Consider the following 21,348-nt stretch of genomic DNA (forward strand, 5'->3'; position numbering starts at 1 on the left):
TGTTTGCAATTTATTTCATGGGGCCAGCTGATTATCTTTGCTCACGGGTCTAGGAATACAGCACATCTTCTCTAAAGCCATAAACTAAAAGACCTCAAATGTTGTAACTTTCTCTCTTCTATGCTCTGCCTGTGAATGGCCAGCAGCAACTCACTGCTGCTGGTGAGAGACCTTTGTCTTATACAGTAAGGGAATTGTTTTGTTTACTTGCTGAAGGAAGTCAGCATATTTTGAAATACTGTTTTCCCAGAGGGTTTTGTTTTGGTACTCTGTCCTTGGCATTAGGCAGCTCAACAGGTGGGGGTGATTGATTCAGTCCATCTTGGCATATCTTACAGTGCACAAGATCTATGGCGTTACTTTGATGCATTTGGAGAAATTACCGTGTTAAAACCTTTTGTCTTCCCTGCTTCGTGCTGCCATCTGCCTTTATTAATCACGGGCATCTTTGTCGAGGCAGAAATGTATCGGAAGTGAAGACTGCGAACAGTACAATGCTAGCGAAGGCTTTTTTGTGCAATAAACCTGGACAGCTGCCTTGGTTTCCCTTTCTGATCTAATTAGCTCTGACAAGTTTACAGTGCTGCGTTTTGAGAGTCTCCTTGCCCATACAAGGTATAAAGGCAATGATGAAATCTTCTTTTAGAACTGACTCTTTACAGATGCCCAAGACGGTTCTTCCAAACCTAAATTGGTTAAATCATTGCAGATGAAATGCCCCATCCTGAGATTTCTTCCTTCTATTATGAGTTGAATCTTCCTTTTATAGACTAGCCATATCTGCTGACTAACCGATTGCATGTCCTAAGGATGCCATGCAGCTATTCTTATGGAATGTGAGCTTTCAGTCTGATCTACAACCAGTGCAGGTGGAGATATTGCTCTGCTCTCGTTCTAGGAATCTCAAAAGAGTGGGGTGTCTCAAAGTTTGGGGTGTATCTCCTTTCAAGCTACACTGTGGCATGGTGTCAGGTGTCCTGACAGAGTCTGCTCAGGAAGACAGACAGGTTATGCCTCAGATTTAGGGGGGGGGGAGACCCTCCTTACCTAGAATTGTTGTTCCTTGGTTTTCTCCCCCCACCATATGTTTTTATTACAGTATTTTTCACGAGTAACAAAAGTACATACATTCACTTTGAGACATTATTGTTATCGGCAATATGGGGTTGAGGTGGAAAGAGAAGTGTGGAGAGTGAGGGGAGGAACTAGTAAAAAGCGGTGGGGAGACAGTAATCTTTCATTGTTTTACATTATATATGAGTGGATCTTTTGTGTCAGCAACACACGAGTAGCAGTGTTAGAAAATGAGATATGAAAGCTAGGAGTTAAATGGCACCTTAAACCTAGGTTATGGGCGCAACGATGGAATGTCTAGGTAGGCTTTTTTAATAAGAAGAATACAAAGCTGAAAATGACTGAACTAAAACATTATGTTCATTTTTCACGTGCTCTAGTCCTTCCCCTGCCCGCCCCCCAAATATTCTTAAGAGAGTCTTTTCTCCAGTCTTCAGAGAGTGGATGGAAGTGGGGAGGCAGAAAAAGGTCCTCCTTTCCTTCCACTCTGCAGTTTAAATCTGAAATCTTAGGCACAGTTCTGCGCCCAGAGCTCAGAAACTGCTTGCGCTAATGAAATTCCCTGTTGCAAAATGCGTCTAGAAAAATGGGAGTTTTGAACACTGGTGGGTCGGTATTTTATTTTTGCTGGTGAAGTGAGGGACCAGGGCATGGTTGGTTGCAGTGTGATTTGTATGTTGATTCCAGATGGGTGGAATTTCCTTCAGATTATGGCAATCTGTTAATAATTAAGTATATGATACCTTGACATTAGCTGATAACTTTTCAATATGTTTGTTCTTCTGCTTTGTTGATCTCATTGGTGTCCTTTTGAGCTCACCTTTTGCTGCCATCTTGCCTCCGGTCACTTAGGAATCTGATGGAAACTCTGAAGTGCCAATTCACTCCTTTCGCTGCAGAATCTAGAATTAGTGCATCCTCTCCGATGTGCAGATGTCATTGCTCATATCCCCAGTCCCTAAGGGGTGGAATCTGCTGTGCCAAGAGCCGTGGTGGTGCAGGCTGCGTAGCACAGCAAAACAGTGAGGTCACACCAGTGCATGGTTATAGCAACAGTTGGTGGTCCCACTGCTGCCATGTTCTGAAGTCAAAGCAAGGGGTGAAACAAAATACGCTGTCCTTTTACAATGCCACTTCCTCTGAAGTCATACCTTGAGTGCAGTTGGTGGGAAATGCTGGTATCTCTCTTCCCCATCTGCTAGCTAGTTAAATTACAATACTTGCCTACTGTGATTCCTCCAGTTTCTGTTTATAACATGAAGACTGGGAGCAGTACCCAACTAAGTAACTGTCCACTGGCCCTACACCACCCCCAAATCTGCACAGTGTGGGTTAGGGGAACCCCCAGAACATCTTTAGGGGGCATTCAGCTAAGTGGAGAGCGGATAATGTTTTGTTGCGCAAGGAGAAATTCTTGCACCGGCAGATTGTTCCCCTTAGCAGTACTTTGAATACAATCCCAGGAACTGCTGCTTGTGGACTTCTTGTAAGTTCCCTGATCCTCTGATACACGTAAAGTGGATTATCCGCAGTGTCATGGAAACCTAGGGTCTGAGCTCCGTTGACCATGTTCCATGCATGTTGGCTACATGAGCTGCATTTCGTTGCCCCTTAGTTTATTCTACCTGTCTGAAGGTGGAAACTTGAGTATATGAAGCTTGCAAGACCAGGAACACTTCCAGGTTTGCTCACAGCCTAGTTTGGGGGTGAGGGGGAATGCTTTTCAATCACTTCCAGATTTAAATATCTGTCTCCTGCCTACACTTTGGAAAAGAACAAGCTTTCTATATTCCATAAAACTGGGAGGAAAAGACAACTATTTATAGCTACTTCCCAAGACAATGCTCTGGGCTGGACCTTTTGGAACATGTACTCTGACCTTGGCTCTGAATTTTCTGCACACTCCTTAGAAAGGATCTTGCTTTTTTAACCTCTCACTGCTTTTCTCCTCTATCCTTTTGTTCATTACCGCTCGTCCGTTTAATAGCTTGCGCTTTGGTACTGCACTGCCAGGGTGACGGAGCCAAGAATTCATCTCCTTGGTTCTGAACATCTTGGCATGCATTACATTACCTTTGGTTTGGGAGAGGTGGTGCTATTGCTGTGGGAGCAACAACCCACTTCTCTCGGCACCGTGTTGTTTCTTGCAGCCAGAAGCGTGATCTGTGTTCCTGGCATCATGCTACATGTTTTTTATGGGAAGGGCTCAGGACTGCAATACCTCAAGGGCCTATTCTTTGCATATGAACTTACTCAGACCCTGAGATCATCTCCTGCTGCCCTTCTTCATGTGCCTCCTCCATGAGTGGTCCGGAGGGTAGCAACACAAGAACAGGCCTTTTTTGTGGTGGCTCCCTGTATGTGGAATGCTTTCCCCAGGGAGGTTCGGCTGGCACCTTCATTATACATCTTTAGGCACAAGGCAAAAATGCCCTGGTCCCTAAGATGGGCTTGGTGTAATGTGTTCTCTGCCTCTCCACAGCTTCTGGGGTTAGCCTAGCTGTTTGGATGGCTACAGTGGTTAAACCTCTGTCTCTGGCTGCCACAGGCTCTTCTCCTTTCCTAGAAGTTTATGCCTCCTGTTTATGCTGTCCTGTGCCCCACCCAGAGGGGACCTGCCTCACTGCTGTTTTTCTTTCAACACATCCAGTTGTGTCAGGAGCAAAGCGGCAGTAAATCACACTGAACACATTGGAGTTAACTCTTTATTAGCAAACGCAGGATCTGCACAGAAGTGCCAGGCCTAATGAGCACAGCAACTCATCTCCAGCAAGTCTTGACCCCATGAAGCAGTTGCTGAGACTGAAGATCCCTGCCTCCCCACTAAGTCCCCTCCTCTCCAGGGGTTTTCCTAAGCAATCTGAGACTGTGCCTGCATGAAGTTAACTTCTCCACACTCTTCATGTCCCTGCTGGTTCTGGGAGACCAGCTGGGTGGGGAGCCTGTGGCAGTGGGAGAGGGAGACACCTGTGCCTCTTCACCAGCCAGACTCATCTCTGCCTCTTGGCCTCCTCCTCTCCTGCTTCCGCTTCTGCCTCTGAATCTCCGCCTGACTCCTCCTGCTCACTAAGCCCTGTTTACCCCTTCAGCTTCTGACACCTCCTCCTCCCAGGCTTCTGTCTCTTCTTCCTATGGCCCCTCATTGTTGTCCCACTACCAATTCTCAGGCCCTGAGTCTTCTTCCCTTGCGGGTTCCCCAGCTGGTTCCTCCCACCATTGCTCTGCGTCCCACCAGTCTGTGGCAGATCACTTTACCCATATGTTTGAGCTGAGTTCTAACAAAACACTGCTAGGACAGTCTTCAGATCCCTATAACTGCTAAGTGCTATCTACACCGGTCAATGAAGTGGTACCTTGTCCCTGGCTCATTGCAAAAATGTTTCTGCTATCTCCTGCTCCTTACTTAGCTGTTCTAATGATAGCCTCAGTCCACGAATGTACACATTTGGATGTCTGTGAATGGAGGAGGAACTGAGGAAGCAGACCTGCTCCATCAGCTGATTAGGGAGAGTCAGAGTCTGGGTTGTGAACTTCTAGCTGGTACCTTGTGCCCTCTAAACCTGGGGCCGTAGCTCAATGGTAGAGCACATGGTTTGCATGCAGAAAGTCCCAGATTCAGTCACTGGAATCTGCAGATCAGGTAGCAAGTTATGGAACAGCTGTTCCCCTGCCAGAAACCCTGGAGAGACACTGCCAGTCAGAGTAGACAACACTGGGATGGATCGACAGATTAGTAGAAAGCAGCATCTGATAGGTTGTAGCCAACCAAGTTCTGCTCAGAGTAGACAATGCTACAATTCTACGATTCTTTGTGGGCTCCAAAGAAAGGAGTCTGAACAAAAGGTTTTTTAAAATAAATGTGTTGCATTGATGACCCTGCAATCCAACAAGACTCTGGCTTCAGACAACCTATGCCCAGATTCTGAAGTGAGAAACAAGCTGTAAGCATTAATAATGAAGTGGTTTTGGCAGAAGCTGTGGGAACTATGGGGCTGTGTAGCATGCATATTTAACAAACAAAGTCTTGCTTGTGTTCGGCATTTTTATATGCTCAGGTGGATTTGCAGCTGCAGTCACCACCCCTCTGGATGTAGCCAAGACAAGAATTATGCTGGCAAAGGTAAGAGCTCGGAGAACAGTGCGAGGCTGATTGACAGGTTTGCAGGTTAATAGCACTGGGGGGGGGGGGTTGCATAGTAGCAACAAAATCGAACCCAGCACCTTCTAATGGTTTCTTTTCTTCCATTTTAAGTTTGGGGTCTCTGTCTCTCCAACTCTGGTGCCCCTTTTTCTGGCTTTCCCTGCCACCTCTTGTTTCTTTTCCCACTCTGCTGCTGCTGCTCTCCCCAAAGGGCTTCCCCAGTTGGTGCTTATTAACTGATCTATTAATTTAGATTTATAGGCTTGGCTCGTTCCTGTAACTCGGGGCTGGCAACTGCTTCCCCTAATCCCATTTATCCTTGAGTCAATACACTGAGGTGGACCAGTGTTATTCCTGTTTTTCAAGTGAGAAACAGAGACTGAGTGATGGTGGCTTGCCCAAAGCTGTGCTGCATTAGGCTGGGATTCAAGCCCAGATCTCTCCCAGGTCCTATCATGCCACTCTGCCTATCTGAGCCTGACACCTCTTTTTTTTAGACTGAATTGAGAAAAATAGCCTTAGCACTGTGCTCCCACAGCACTTCATTCTAAGCACCAGGATCTTGCACTTCAACAAAAGAGAGACAAAGTGGACATGTGCATTATTTGCCACTGTGGTGTAGTGGTTAAGAGTGGTAGTCTCGTAATCTGGTGAACTGGGTTCACGTCCCCGCTCCTCCACATACAGCTGCTGGGTGACCTTGGGCTAGTCACACTTCTCTGAAGTCTCTCAGCCCCACTCACCTCACAGAGTGTTTGTTGTGGGGGAGGAAGGGAAAGGACAATTTTAACCGCTTTGAGACTCCCTAGGGTAGTGATAAAGTGGGATATCAAATCCAAACTCCTCCTCCTCCTCCTCCTCCTCCTCTTCTTCTTCTAATAAATGACTTCATCTGGAACCAGTGTGACATGCTGGTAAGAGTGTTGGTCTAGGACTGAGGAGACCTGGGTTCAAATCAACACTCAGCTATGACACTCAAAGACCACTCAGCATCTCCTGACCTACCTCACAGGGTAAAATGGAGGGTCGGAGGTGGAGAGAACCTGTCATGCTGAGGAAGGGAAAACTTAAACACATTGCAGAGTTCCCAAATAATAGACCAGAGGCAATTGTACTTCATCCAGCAGAGCTTTACTGCTACTAAAGGCAAATGAGCATAATGGTCACAAATCCAACACATACAGGATTGGCACAGTCCATAAAAAATCCAGTTGCAGCACTTACAATAAAACTTACAATACTTATAAGACGAAACCTTCACACTGCATACGAAACAGAACAGAACACCAGAACAAAGAGACAGTAAGCTGGTGCTCCTTTTGGCCTTACTATTATAGTTAGCATGACCTTGACAGAAATATAGCAGAACCGGTTTAAATCAGCTGTATTCAGCTTTTCAGAAGGAATAACCCAAACAAGAACCTTCTGTCTGTTTATTTCACATAGAAAGAAACCTTCCAGAACACTCCTGAATTAAGCAGAACAGGAAAGATCTCTACACATCAGATCAATACTTACTGTACTACGAACTGCAAACTGACAGAACCATGTACACCACCTAGAGCTTTTTGGAGGGAAGGTGGGACGCATAATGAAAGAAAAAAAATATAGACAAGCCATCTTGGGAGCAGACCTTTGTCTTGGAAGAAGTACCTTAACTTGCAACTCTTAGATTCAGTCCTTCATGGATGTGTGGTGGTGTGGAGAAGATGCCCACCCGCCAAATGCAGTTGAAGAGGAAGGACTGCTTGGTGGCATAAAAAGGAAACCAGCAGTCATTCCATATCTATGGAGCACAGTGGTAGTTCATGCGCCTTGCATGCACAACTTCTCAATTTAAAGGGCTGCAAAAGACCTTTGTCTGAGACTTTGGAGCAGAGGTAGACGGCACTGTGCAAGATGTCCCAGTGGTCTGACCTGATATGAGGCAGCTTCAAATGTTTATCTGTGTGCTTCTTCTATACAGACTGGCTCCAGAACCGCAAGTGGGAATGTGCTGTCAGCTCTGCATCAAGTATGGAGGACCCAAGGGATTTCTGGGTAAGGATGGATTGGGCACAGGGGAAATGCCTCAGCATGTAGCATTTGAAAAAGCTGCCTGGGAAGAAGGTGGGTTTCCCTTGTAACACTGGGGGCCTTTATATTTTTCTGCAGAAAGGCACCCCCCCCCCTCTGTTTAATGTTTTCATCTGTGCTGCTTGGTGACAGATAAGTTGTAAGAGGAATGAGTGAAACTTAAATTAGTACTTTTCAAGCCAGGTGGGCACTGAGTGTGCAGCAGGCACAGCACTAGAGCAAAATGTGGGCAAACAAGAAACATTCAGCTGTTTTTATTGTTCAACAATGTACACAAAGTAATAATAAAGAATACTTGATAGGGGAGGAAGGAAGACCCAACAGATCAACAGAACAAATATTATGTGGCTAGTATTTGTTTTGAAGAGGGTTACTTAAAAAATAAATGAATCAGTGTTTTGCAGTGGCCCAAAGGGTTTCCATGGAGTTATGATCAGCAAAGCGGGGTATGGGTTCAAATTCTAGCTTGGATTAGTGAGTTTATATTTAATAGGTTTAGTATAATAACATACTACAGTGGCTCCATAATCTTTGCTTGTCATTTGCACCCTGTTTGTATATTTATATGTATTATGGTTTACTTGTAGGTTTAGTAGTTCAGGGGGTTAAAAGGAGAAGACCCTGAATAGCCTTTCTTTCCAGCTGCCTCCTTTCTTTCAGTCAGTAATCACCCTCTGCTTTGCAAAACTTACTGAGTAATAAAAGTCTTTTCTTTCTATCCTCTCTGCCAGAGAATAAGTAATGGGGTTGATATTAGGCTTCACTCTAAAAACAAATAGAAAGCTGGGGGGGGAAAGAGGAAATGCTAATAATCATTCTGGAGCAGGCCTGCTTGCGAGCTTCTGTGGAGGCAAAGGTTTGTTGAATTAGAAGAACCTCAGAGATTATCAAGTAGACCCCTCTGGACAGAGCCACATTGCTCTTACAAATATTTCATTTAAAAAGAAGTCAAAGTTAGGGCCAAACTTTGATATAACATTCATTGCATCATCATCATCATCATCATTTATTTAATATATATACCCGGAGGTCTCACATAAAAATATCACAGCATATAAAACAAAAATAAAAGCAATAACCCAATAATACCCCCCCCCAAAGCCTCATTTTAAAAGGGTATGGGATGTTGATCAGGTCAACCAAAGGCCTTGTTAAAAAGGAATGTTTTTGCCTGGCGCCTAAAGGTGTATAATGAAGGCGCCAGGTGAATTTCCCTGGGGAGAATATTCCACAGACGGGAAGCCACTGCAAAAAAGGCCTGTTCTCGTGTTTCCAGCCTCCGGACCTCTCAAGGAGGCGGCACACGAAGGAGGGCCTCAGAAGATGATCTCAGGGTCCGGGTAAGTTCATACGGAAAGAGGTGGTCCTTGCGGTCCTGAGCCAATCACTCATTCATGCAATTAATGAGTGCACACTTTGTTGTTGTGTCAACATGAGCTTTGGGGAAGGCTGAGCAGCCTTAGGGCCATGGATGGTGGGGCACATCCTGCCATGATCCTAAGAAAAACCACACCTCTGCCAGATTCTACACTTAGGCAGGAATAACCAGTTGCAGAAATATAATATGAGGGACACTGGCTTGCTCGCAGTACATGTGAAAAGGATCTAGTGGTTTTAGGGGACCACAAGCTTAACATGAGTTAACAGTGGGATGCAGCAGCAAAGAAAAGACTAATGCTATTCTAGGCTGCATCAACAGACGTGTAATGTCCTTCAGGGACCTTTGGAAGTTGCTGGCATTGTCGAGGTGCGGCAGGCCACAGACCAGCCACCCGAGCAAAGATGCAGCATCCATAAATGCCTAGGACATTGCTCCCTCTGAATTATATTCACTGCAAAAAGCCATCCAAGGAAACTACCTGACCTCATGGCTCTCTCGACTGGCTGTAGCACAGTAAATAAGAAAGGTTGTAAGAACAGGCACACACAGTTGCAGCTGAAAATTAAATTTCATTGATTAATTCTGTTGAAAGGCCCTAGATCTGCAACCACCCTCCTCTCTCTCTCTGTATATAGATATATGTCTTCAGAATTTCTCTAAATTTGTATAGCTGGTGGAAAAAATATAGTTCTGATTAATCTCTAGGCAGGAAGAAGTGGCAGGCTGGGGCAACATCAAGAAAAGTCTTGGAAAGGGTGGGAAATAGGAAAGACCAGTTCTGCCAGGCCTGCTGCCAATTATAAATCTATTAATCAGAACAGTAAAAGTGTCAGGCTCTGTGCCTGTCTGAAACCAAGAATGACAAATGCCTTATCTTGCGGATTGACACCTTATTAAAACCAGAAGGGCGCATTGGGCTTCCTGTTGGCACCTCCACTGTGGGCCAGCAAATTAACATCCCGTCCTGTCAGGGGAGAGAGAAAGAGAACTAACAGCAGCAGATAGGTGTCTTGACAGTGATATAATAGGAGATTATAACAGGAGATCAGAGGGGCGTAAAGCAGACATACGCTTGCGCTGGTTTTCTTCTTCCAGATGAGAGGCTGCTCCCCTGTTTTGTTCACACTGGCACTTCTCTGTGTCGTGCTCCAGGCTGTCTGCATTCTGCAGAGTCAGAAATCCAATGTGGCCTTTTGGTATCTGGAGAGTCTCTTCTTCCAGTTTTAGAGCACTCAGGGTTTTGGATATCGGATTGAGAATGTATGGGTAGTATTTAGTTGTGAGGTTGCAACATAGAGACAGGCTTCAAATTACATGTCCCTCAAAGCCTCTTGTACCTTTAAAAAAACAACAACCAACAACCATGGAATGCCATTTGCTGTGTTGTTGAAAACTGGAACTGACTAGTGGAAAATGGAGATCCCTGTGGTGTTGTGGACTTTGTTCACTTTAGCTGGTGGATGTAGGAATTTCCCAGGGTTGGAGGCACTGGTTGAGAGGGATAGTTAAGCAAATAAAAAAGGGAAATGGTTGCTGGAGTCCAGTGTTGTAGGCTGCAATCGGTAGGTGCATTCTTACAGTGAGAGCCTGTGTAGTGTAGTGGTTTAGAGTGGTGGACTAGAAATCTGGTGAACTGGGTTCGCTTCCCCGCTCCTCCACATGCAGCTGCTGGGTGACCTTGGGCTAGTCACACTTCTCTGAAGTCTCTCAGCCTCCCTCACCTCACAGAGTGTTTGTTGTGGGGGAGGAAGGGAAAGGAGATTGTTAGCCGCTTTGAGACTCCTTAGGGTAGTGATAGAGCGGGATATCAAATCCAAACTCTTCTTCTTTTCCTGACAAAACTGCGTGCCCATCCACACAGTGGCATAAATTGTGGTCTACACGTGCTTGGAAGTTTCTTAAACTGCTTTCTCAGCTCAGCAGGGTATTCAAAGAGACTTGCTCTTGGGAAATGCTGTTGGAGAAGTAGCCCCATGAAGACTCCTGTGGATCACACCTATAGTTTCAGCATCTGGCACTCAGATGCATCTTTTGATGCTTCCGTTTTGAGACTGGGGCACCCACCCAAACCAAGAAGTGTGACTCAAGCATTTCTGTAGTGAGAGCATTGCCTTTAAAGTACTGGAGACAAGCATGAGAATGATTTTTAACCTATGATATGACATAAACCTGGGTGGGTGGATAAAGATCTGTCAACACATTTTAGTGTTTGAGGGAGCAACACCCAAGCACCCAAACGCTGAGACTTTTAGACGTGATTTCGGTAGGCCTTCTTTCTCAAGTGAGCTTGCTTTCGGGTGGTAGCCATAATAGATTTTCACAGTCTGCCTTGGAATGAGGAGTGGGAAGAGGTCTCACGGAAAACGATTTGCAAATGACAGTGGTTTCCTGCATCTCAGATCAACAAGCACAAAAACCTGCCATTGGGAAAATCTAGACGTGGCCTTAGTGTTAGGTTTGGGGGAGAAATTTGTCTGGTTTGTATTTTTGTGTGAACCTGCGTAATTTTTGTTTCCCAAAACAATGCAGAAACCAAAAGACAGTGACCTTGCGAAATTCACACATCTCCAAATTTTATGACCCAGTTCTCCAACTAAAAAGTGTGCCAAAAAAAGATTGCGTAGGTAAATGAAAATAAAATTCAAAGCTTATATTATAACAGAGGATCTTACTTGCAAAAATGAATGCATGAATGTATATATTAAGAGAAATAGGCACGAAAATATGTACTCACTTTCATGTGGAAAGAAAACTTCGCAAATTGATGTAAAAAATGAGTTCAGGATTTGAAAAATGAGTACTTGAGGGAGATTGAAAATGACCGATTTGTCCATCTCTGCTTAGAATTCGGGTGCCACCCCTCTTAAAGTTATCCCTGTATGGAAGGTGGTCATGGTTAACCGATGACGGAATGAAACCATGGTCTCTCTTTGTGATTTTGAGATTCAGCGAGGCATGCGGGTGGTTAATGTGTGGATAATGAAGTAATAACATGCCATTCTTTTGTCAATGACATCATCTTTCACAAGGAGTAGGTGCCTGTTCGAGGAGATGGTCTTTCCCAATTAAACCGCCTCAGCCTCCAAGGAAGATGACAGCATTTCTACAGGGAGCAATGGTGCTCTACCACAATATCTGCCCATGGAATGCTCTGTCGGTACTTGCCTTGTTACAAATTACTTGGCTTTAAAGCTGTAATTATGGTAATAGACCGAATTGCTGTCTAGTGAAACCATAAAACATTTCCATCTGCCTGCCGCAGCCCCGAAGCAAAGATCATTACCACAGACAAGTGCAGGAAGGAGGTGAACTGAGCTCTGCATCTGACTTAGCAGTGGAGGAGAGAGAAAACGCACCAATATCTCTTCGTGAGGTGGCACCAGGTCTCCAAAGACCCACAGAACTTATCAAGGGGCTTTGGTCTTTACAGACAAGTCTCATTGCTCGCTAAAACCTTTGTTGTAGGAAGAATTCTAATCCAATAGGGATGTGTAATTTTCCTTGCTGAAAGGCTGTTGGAAGAATTTAATCAGGTTAGAAAATCCAGGCTGATTATTATATTTTTTTATTGAAGCGGGGAGAGCTGCGGTAACATTTGGCCTAAGTCTAGTGAGCAGACGTTTTCTGCTAGGATTATGAGAACCTGGTTTCTTTAAAGGAGCATATTGAAGGCGTACAGTTGGGAAGAGGTAAAGATTCCACGGATGGCGCTGTGGGTTAAAGCCTCAGTGCCTAGGGCTTGCCGATCGTAAGGTCGGCGGTTCGAATCCCCGTGGCGGGGTGCGCTCCCGCTGTTTCGGTCCCAGCGCCTGCCAACCTAGCAGTTCGAAAGCACCCCTGGGTGCAAGTAGATAAATAGGGACCGCTTACTAGCGGGAAGGTAAACGGCGTTTCCGTGTGCGGCTCTGGCTCGCCAGAGCAGCGATGTCACGCTGGCCACGTGACCCGGAAGTGTCTCCGGACAGCGCTGGCCCCCGGCCTCTTAAGTGAGATGGGCGCACAACCCTAGAGTCTGTCAAGACTGGCCCGTACGGGCAGGGGTACCTTTACCTTTAAAGATTCCATATGTAATGGGGCAGTGAATGGCCTGTGCGTAGGACTACCGGAGCAGCCTGGAGACATAAAAAACTAACCCCATATAGAATTATATACTCTTTCAGAAGTGCTGAAATCCAGACCTACCCATCACCATTTTCCCAAGCTGAATTTGCCTTCCATGAGCAGAAAACCTAAGGCCAATGGGCAGTTGATTGGGAGATGGAAGGCTTACAGATGACCACGTTACTTCCTGTTGGTGGAACAGCCTCACACTGCAGAATTTGCTGCAGGAACTCAAGTCGGGAGATTTGGGGTGCACCCAAAGCTGTCTGTACACAAATTGAACAGACTTCTGCTTCAACAGAGCTTCTTTCCCCCTGCTCCCTGCAGCCCTCCTTGACTCATAAATAAATCTGCTTGGGGGGGGGGGCGTCCAGTGTAGATTTTTGGAGGGTGCTGGACTGCAGTAGAGAAGAAGTGTTTGGATTTGATATCCCACCTTTCACTTCCCTTAAGGAGTCTCAAAGCGGCTAACAATCTCCTTTTCCCTTCCTCCCCCACAACAAACACTCTGTGAGGTGAGGGAGGCTGAGAGACTTCAGAGAAGTATGACTAGCCCAAGGTCACCCAGTAGCTGCATGTGGAGGAGCGGAGACGCGAACCCGGTTCACCAGATTACGAGTCCACCGCTCTCAACCACTACACCACACTGGAGTAGGAGAGGAGAGGAATGTTGGTTTTTCCTTGTGCAACATTGTTTTTTGCCTGGGTAAACTGGGTATTTGTTTTTTAAAAAAACTACATAACCATACATAGAGGGTTTGTGGTGATGGGAGGATTGTTGCAAGAGTTTTGGGATGTATCAAAGTAATCCCAAATCCTCCTGTGACCCCAGGACACAACAGAACAGTATAGCAAGCACAAGAACATGCAAGGAGCTTTGCTAAGTTAGAGAATTGGCCCATCAAGTCCAGCATGCTGCTTCTCACAGTGGCCAACCAAATCCCTCTGGAAAGCTCTCACACAGGCCATGAAGGCAACATCCCTTTTCCATTGTTGCCACCTAACACAGCTAGTAATTCTAGGTGTGTTGCCTCTGAACCTGCTTATTCCCTGGAGCAGCTATGACTCATAACTATTGACAGTTCTATCCTCCATGAATTTGCCTAATCCCCCTGTAAAGCCCTAAGCCAGCAGCCCCCACTGTTATCTTGTGGGAACAAAGTCTCTGCCTCCCTTGTTTGATGTGTATGGAAACACTTCCTTTTGTCTGCGTTGTATCTCCTGTCCATCAGTGTCCCTGGATTACCTGAACTTCCGTATCCAGGGGACCAGAAAAAAGCTCCCAGCTCCATCCACTTTCTCCACACCAGAGCCCAAGTAGCATAGGACAGACTTGAGTGGGCTAGGACAGATTTCAAATCCTCACAAAACCACAAAGCTCGTTTAGGGCATCTTTGAACCAGACACACTCACTCTCAGCTTCACCCACCTCACAGAGTTGGAAAGAAGAAGAAAAAGAAGAAGAGTTTGGATTTGATATCCCGCTTTATAACTACCCTAGGGAGTCTCAAAGCGGCTAACATTCTCCTTTCCCTTCCTCCCCCACAACAAACACTCTGTGAGGTGAGTGAGGCTGAGAGATTTCAGAGAAGTGTGACTAGCCCAAGGTCACCCAGCAGCTGCATGTGGAGGAGCGGAGACACGAACCCGGTTCACCAGATTAAGAGTCCACTGCTCTTAACCACTATGCCACACTAGCTCTCTCCAAGGGCCTTATGTATGCATCATGGCCTCTTCTTCCTCCCCTCTTCCTTCCAGCCACCTTTATCCTGCACTGAAACACCTTGAATCCAGCAGCCTTTCCTAATGGGAAGAGGTCTCCAGCCTGCTGCTCTCTTCCAGGGTTGCTTCCCGATTAGTTTATTGCAGGATCAGTGCTACGCTAGGAAAGAAATCTACGCAATGTCATCATTATAATAGTATTGTCATCATACTATTCTAATTTACTTTCATTGCTACTTATAAGCAATAGCAATATTCGTATAAATGCTAGTCTTAATTATTTGTTGACATTTAATCCACATTTCCTCTTTGCTCTGCAATATCGTTTCTGAAATGGATTTCAACGTTTAACCTGTGCGGTCAAAGTGAGGTCAAGGATGGCTGATTGCTTTTTAAGGCGCTGGGAATGCAGGTCTTGCAACTCCCACATTTCCTTACAACATATTTAAAGGAATGAATGCCACTGAACATGTACAGAGTGTACAAATACTATTATTATTATTATTTAGTGTCATTGTGTCCTTGCTGAACAGCACTTGGCACCTGCAGAAAGACAGATTGTCTTTGTTGGTGAGAGAGAAAGTTGAACCCCCAGCACCTCTCATGTAGAAACTTAGTCACCTTGCAGAATCAGTTATTGAATTCATGCATTTTTAGGAGAATGCATAGACACACCCATCCTCCGCATTTAAATTCGACACATGCAGCAAAGCTTTTAAAAGTCAGGAAGCACCTGCTGCTTATTGCCCAGCAGGTTTTGAACAGATACTCATTCAATCTCTCATAAACCAGAATGGAAAGAATTAATTATTTCAGCCAAAGAGGACTTTTCATTTGAGCCAGGATCCACCACTGGAGCTTAACATGAGAATCTATTTTTAGTGCCGCCGGCTCATTCCAGGAAATATATTGCTGGTCATATAAAGGGTTGCCTTACGTCACTCCGTGGGTCACAACCAGCCAACATGTGCTTGGAATTAGGGAGAACCTCTTTCTTATGTCGAAGGGGTAGGGTGTGAGCCAGTGTTATATAGCCTGACAGATCCCCACACTTTTTTTGCATTTTTGGTGTTCTCGTTGGCAAATTGTTAATTCACAGGAAAGCTGGACCCAAATGAACTGGGCTAGAAGCAAACAGCCCCATTGTGTGGGAGTGACAAATTGTTTCTTGACTGCCAGGTTGAATTTCTCCATCCCTCTTCCCCAAGATTAGGAAAGGACTGTAGCCTCCCAGTCCACAATGCTGCCACCTGCCCTTTGAACGAAGGCTTTACTAATGGCAGAGCTGTACCTTTTAAATACCTCACTAGCCTTTGTATCGGTTTCCAGACTGGTAGCTGCGTTAGTTTTGTGCACCACCACCACCAACAGAGCCCCGTGGCACCTTAAAGACTGACAGATTTATTATGGCCTAAACCTTCCTGGATTGGGGCATTTCAGCAGATGCAGATTCTTGGGTGGCAGATATATCTGGACGGGCGTAAAGGTGGCGGAGAGAGATGTGAAAGTTGGGAGTAAAATAGCAATGAAATGCAAGAAGTCAAGCCTGTTACTATTTACCTGTTTAAAGTGGTTACAATATGCGCTTTGCCTGAAGAATGCGGGCCAAAAATGTGCACAGTCCCAATGAGAAAGTAAACAACAGCAAATACAAATTTCAGTTATGTATAAAACCACTAGTGGTGACAAAATAAAATAAAATAAATCAATTATGCGTTGGTTGTGGTTTTAGGTGGCAACTATGATTTGCCAGATGACCTCCGCAACCCGAGTCGGTCACAACTGGACCTAATGGTCAGGGGTCCCTTTACCTTTACCTATTGGTGACTTGGGGTACCCTTTTCTCTTTCCCTTCAAGATTTGTTCAGTAGCAGATTGTCCCCAGATCTGGCCTTCCTTCACTGCTTTCCTACTTTGTCGAGTTGGGTACCGTAGTCTAAGAAACGCCTGATAGAAATCCTTAAGTTGTGAAGCTACATCCAACAGATCGGTGCTGGATTTACGTATAAGCTAAACAAGCTGTAGCTTAGGGCCCCACTCTTTTGGGGGCCCCCAAAATTTTTTAAAGGAAAAATAAACACTGGGTGTACATTTCCAAAATATAAGATAAAAAACAAATAAAATAAAACCTACCTACAGCAACAGTGTTTTGTGTTGTGTAGGCTCCTATGATGTAAGTAATGGGCCCCGCCTGCTAGCCTGCTCCCTGAAATATCACTGGTTTGCTCATTTCTATATATAGGGTGCCTGCATTCTGCATGGACTGTTATGTGCAAATGGCTTTAGATACCTATTAGGTCCATAAATTACCATATAGCATACATTCAACACAAAAACCAGTGCCAATTTGTTGTTGGCAAAGGACAGCTGGACATATAAAGGGCCCCATTACCTCCAGGAGCTTAGGGCCTCATCAAACCTAAATCCAAACATATGTGGTTGTATGCATCTTGATAAGAGACTTAAAATAATCTTTGCTTCTCTCTCTCTCTCTCTCTCTCTCTCTCTCTCTCTCTCTCTCAGGTTGTTTGCAGGCGTTGTCCCTCGAATATCTGCCATCAGTCTTGGAGGCTTTATCTTCCTGGGGATGTATGACAAGATACGCCGTTTGCTCTTGTGAATTGGCTCTGGGACTCAAAAAGGAACAGCTGAGGAGCTGCACCCCCCCCTCTCCTAAGGAAAAAAATGCACATTTGTGAAGTTATTCATTTGCCTTCCCACAAGTTTATCTCCCCACAGGCCCTGGGTCCGCCTCCTGTGGCTCAGCAGCTGTTCAACAGCCTGGACTCTATTCTCACTATTATTTAAAAAAAGAAAGAAAGAAAGAAAAGAAAACCCTTAATTCCGTTTCCCTAGTATAAAATGTCCCTGTATGGAAACCCCTGTTCGAGTGGTGAGCTCATTGGAAGGAGCATGCCAAGAAAGGCAACTTTGGGGGGCAAACGACTCGTTTTATGGGCTCCAGCCTTGTGCCTGAAAGGCATTATTATTAGAACTCATTTAGGGAAAATGATGTGCAAATGAGAAGAACATGGCCTGCGCGGCATGGAAGGAATAAAAGGAGCACTCATTTGTTTTGTGAGACCGGCATCACAGCATTTACGTTACCCCAGGCCTGCCATGCTCCAGAGGACAGAAGAAAAGAGGACAGGCGCAGGGATTTCTTTCCTTAAGTGTGTGTGTGGTTTGAACCCCATTTGGAAAGTTTAGACCACTGTTCCTACCTGCAGGTGCATAGCAAGCATTCTTGGTTGGATAAGCAAGGCTGCCTTTTTTAATTAGACTCAGATTTCTCCAGTAAAAGTACAATGTTGTATTATTTTACTGTCTAACAAGGTTGCCTATGAAAATGAAACAATGCTCTTGGTTTTTCTACCCGCCTCCCACCTCACGAGCAGCACAGTCTTGCAGAACGTGAAGAAGGGGAGGGGGATGACCAACAAAAAGGGGGGGGCGATGGGTAAGGGAGCTGTTTACAGCCCCTTTTATTTGAGGAATAGTGCAGCAAGCAAAGCAAGAATTGGGGGGGCCTGTCCTGGAGGGAGTGATGGGTTGCAGTCTGTGCCTTCGGTCCTCAGGGTAACATAGTGAGTTGGGCTTCTGATTTTTGTACTCTGCTTGGTAACCACCTGTAAGTGCATCTTGCGAAGCTGCTTACAAAAGAAAGCCAGGCATAAAGTTTGCTACTTGCATGTCTCCGATGCCGTCCCTGAGAGATGCTGTCTGCTTTGCAGCTTAAGGCTACGCTCGGATGTAAATACACTGGGCGGGATTCACCCAATGAACCCTGCCAAACAGACGGCATGTGCAAAGGACTTCTAAGTGCCCAAAGGGGCTTTCTCCCCTCTGTGCTGGGTGTCCGTGTGTCAGGAGAACTGCATGCTGGGGGATCATGCCCAGGGCCAGATTTAGGTTTGATGCGGCCCTAAGCTAAAGAAGGTAATGGGGCCCTTTATATGTCCAGCTGTCCTTTGCCAACAACAAATTGTCACAGGTTTTTGTGTTGAATATATGCTACATGGTAATTTATGGACCTAACAGGTATCTAAAGCCATTTGCACATGTTGCCCTGCAACCAGTCCATACAGAATGTAGGCAACCTATATATAGAAATTATGAAACCAGTGATATTTTAGGGAGCAGGCTAGGAGGCAGGGCCCATTACTTACATCATAGGAGCCTACACAACACAAACCACTGTTGCTGTGTGTAGGTTTTATTTTATTTGTTTTTCATCTTATATTTTTTTCTTTAATTTTTTTTGGGACCCTCAAGAGAGTGGGGCCCTAAGCTATAGCTTGCTTAGCTTATACGTAAATCCAGCACTATCGTACTTGGCAATTGAAATGCTTGCTTGGGCAGAACATTCGTCACAGTGTCTCATTGAATTCTAGCCACTTATGGAAAAGCAAACAGAAATAACGCAGATTAAAGGGCAAAATGTTCATCAGGTCTTTAAAGTTTAATATTTAAACAGTCTTGGCAGTGAATTGAAAGAAGCCATTGAAGAATAATTTTTGTCACCTGCCCTTATCACAAAGCAATGATCTAGATAACGTTTGTGGCATGTTCTACCCAGGCAGGAGATAATCCGAAGTTCCAGAGTTTCTGGGAAACACACCATTTCCCCACATAATATAGATGCTTAAGTTGGAGACATAACTACTAATTAAGTTTTCTTGTAGACTCAATGTTGTGCCAAAGCAGGATCAGATTTTCAGATGGAACGTTCGAGAACTGCTTTGTTGGCTCGGAGTAAAAGCTTGTCTATTCCAGCATTCCAACAGCCCTCTCTCTGTCTCTCCTGGAAAACATCCTATTTTGTTCTCATCGTCTGATGCTTGGATTTATGCTGCCTCTCAAACATGGAGGTACTAGTCAGCTCTCAAGGGCAATAGCCATAGAACTCTTCTTCAGTGCCATGTAATTTTTAGAACCCTGTGAATTAAGCCACATTGTCAACCTCCCCCACCCCCAAATTATGCCCATTACAAATATGTTAAGTGAGCTTGTGTTGGATTACAGTAATATCTACTGAGGGTTCAAGCATGCCTGAGAAGTCCAGAGTTCTTTTTTGTCCAATTTGCTTCATGCCCACTTTAAGCCATGGCTTCTAGTTATTTTCAATCAAGCATTTCCTGACCTGTTCCCAGTTGGGTATGTGCTTTGTATGTCCTTTGTATCAATACAAGCCTGAGATGAGTTTCTCTTGCCTTGCCACTAATGCTTGAAATGTGTTGCGTGGAACTGCAAATTCTCCTTTTGCTCATAGTTCATATTTTTACAAACCTTCATCTTGAGACATCCCCTCATTCTATAGCAGTTCTTCTACAAAACAAAACAAAACAAAACAAAGCCAATAATTTAGCAGTTTCTTTCAAAAGTATTCCCATATATTGTGAGGGTGTTAGAACAATGTTTCTGATTGCTCTTCATAGCAAGTGAACTTTCAGCCCAGTTTAAGAGCTAACATGTCATGGTTTGGGAGCAAAAGTAGGCTTTGTAGGGAGGCTTAGAATAAGTGTTGGATCTTTCATGGAAGAGGGTGAAGGGGAGCTCCAAGCTGGGAGCGAACTGGTGAAGAAGATACAGTGGACCCTCAGTTGTTGAACATAATTTGTTCCGGAAGACAGTTCAACTTCTGAAACCTTCGACAACCGAGGAGCAATGGGCCGTCAGCAATGTCAATGGAGCAAATGGAGAAACGATCCTAGGCAAACTTCCGAGGCACGTTCAAAAACAGAAGCATTCACTTCCGGGTTTTTGGCATTCAGCTTCCGAATCGTTCAGCTTCCAAGACGCTCGAAAATTGAGATTCCACTTCATATGGTCAGAGAGACTGAGAGAAAGCTGAGTAGGGCATGTCATGTAACACTATTGATGGTGGCAATATGGCACACTGCCAAATCCCCCAGTCACTTTTGCCCATAAGATTGGCCCATGGTGACAGAGAGAGGTGTTAGCAAAACCACCTAAAAACTTTACTTATCAATGATAATGAAAGTACAACCCTCTGCCTATTTGCTCTTAAGCAAGTTCTACTTTGGCTCAGTGTTTACAGTGTTAATTGTGTTTAGGATGTACTGCATATTAAAAAGGAGTTTTGCAAATTCCACTGACGTAGCAATGTGGCATTTCCTCTTAACCCCATTCACCCACCCAACAATAATCACAAACCCTAATCTAAACAGAAAACATTGATATTATAAATGGGCGTTTATTAAAGTCACTTCAATGCCATTTGTTAGGACACTTCCAATATTTTTACAATGTACTTTGTCAATGTACAACATTGTACCAAAATTTTCTAATAAATAAATAACTTTGTACACAAAAGTAATACTTCCTCTTTCACAATGCCTCTCAGAAGCAGCAGATTCACATATTTAGTGGAAGTAACAATATTATTTAAACAGTTAACAGTATGCAAAAATACAATATTTTTCAAAATGTCAGCGTGGCAAGTGTGCTTTGCATTTCCGATGATGATACCTCCCCCCACCCTTGCATCTCTCTATCAACTTAGCCTTTGTGAGTCTACCTCTTCTTAGAAAACATATAACGTATTCCCTTTCTGTACCACCAAGAGGGAAAATGCAGTCTGATTCCCACCTCCATTGGCTACTCTTCTCCTTTTAAATTCACTGACTAGCTACAAGTTGGCACTTCACATAATTAGCCACCTACCAGAAAGTGCAAGTGACTCTACCATCAGGAAGTGATAGAGACAGGTAGCTGGCTAAGTTATGCATTGCTTCAAAACGGCCAGCTTCAGCTAAAAAAAAGCAGATGGCAAAACTCGTCTCGAGTCTTTTGTTTTTGTTACCTTTCTCCTTACACTCCTGGGTTTTGA

General features: G+C 44.7%; 1 protein-coding gene across 4 annotated transcripts in view; it reads left to right on the forward strand.

Moving 5' to 3' along the window:
- SLC25A26 (solute carrier family 25 member 26) overlaps positions 1-21,135 on the forward strand; it is a 128,047-nt gene extending 106,912 nt beyond the window's left edge. For 3 of the 4 annotated variants that reach the window (XM_083426639.1, XM_083426640.1, XM_083426641.1), the window contains 3 exons: positions 5,130-5,194; positions 7,182-7,255; positions 17,019-21,135. In XM_083426639.1, coding sequence (XP_083282765.1) covers positions 5,130-5,194; positions 7,182-7,255; positions 17,019-17,115 — 236 coding nt within the window. In that variant the 3' untranslated portion in view covers positions 17,116-21,135. Of the gene's footprint in view, positions 1-5,129; positions 5,195-7,181; positions 7,325-17,018 lie in introns of all 4 variants that reach the window. The other variant, XR_014507640.1, reaches the window with a different exon arrangement.
- Positions 21,136-21,348: the final 213 nt, after the last annotated feature.

The sequence above is a fragment of the Podarcis tiliguerta genome (assembly GCF_965153285.1).
Source record: "Podarcis tiliguerta genome assembly, chromosome: 2".
Lineage (NCBI taxonomy): Eukaryota > Metazoa > Chordata > Lepidosauria > Squamata > Lacertidae > Podarcis > Podarcis tiliguerta.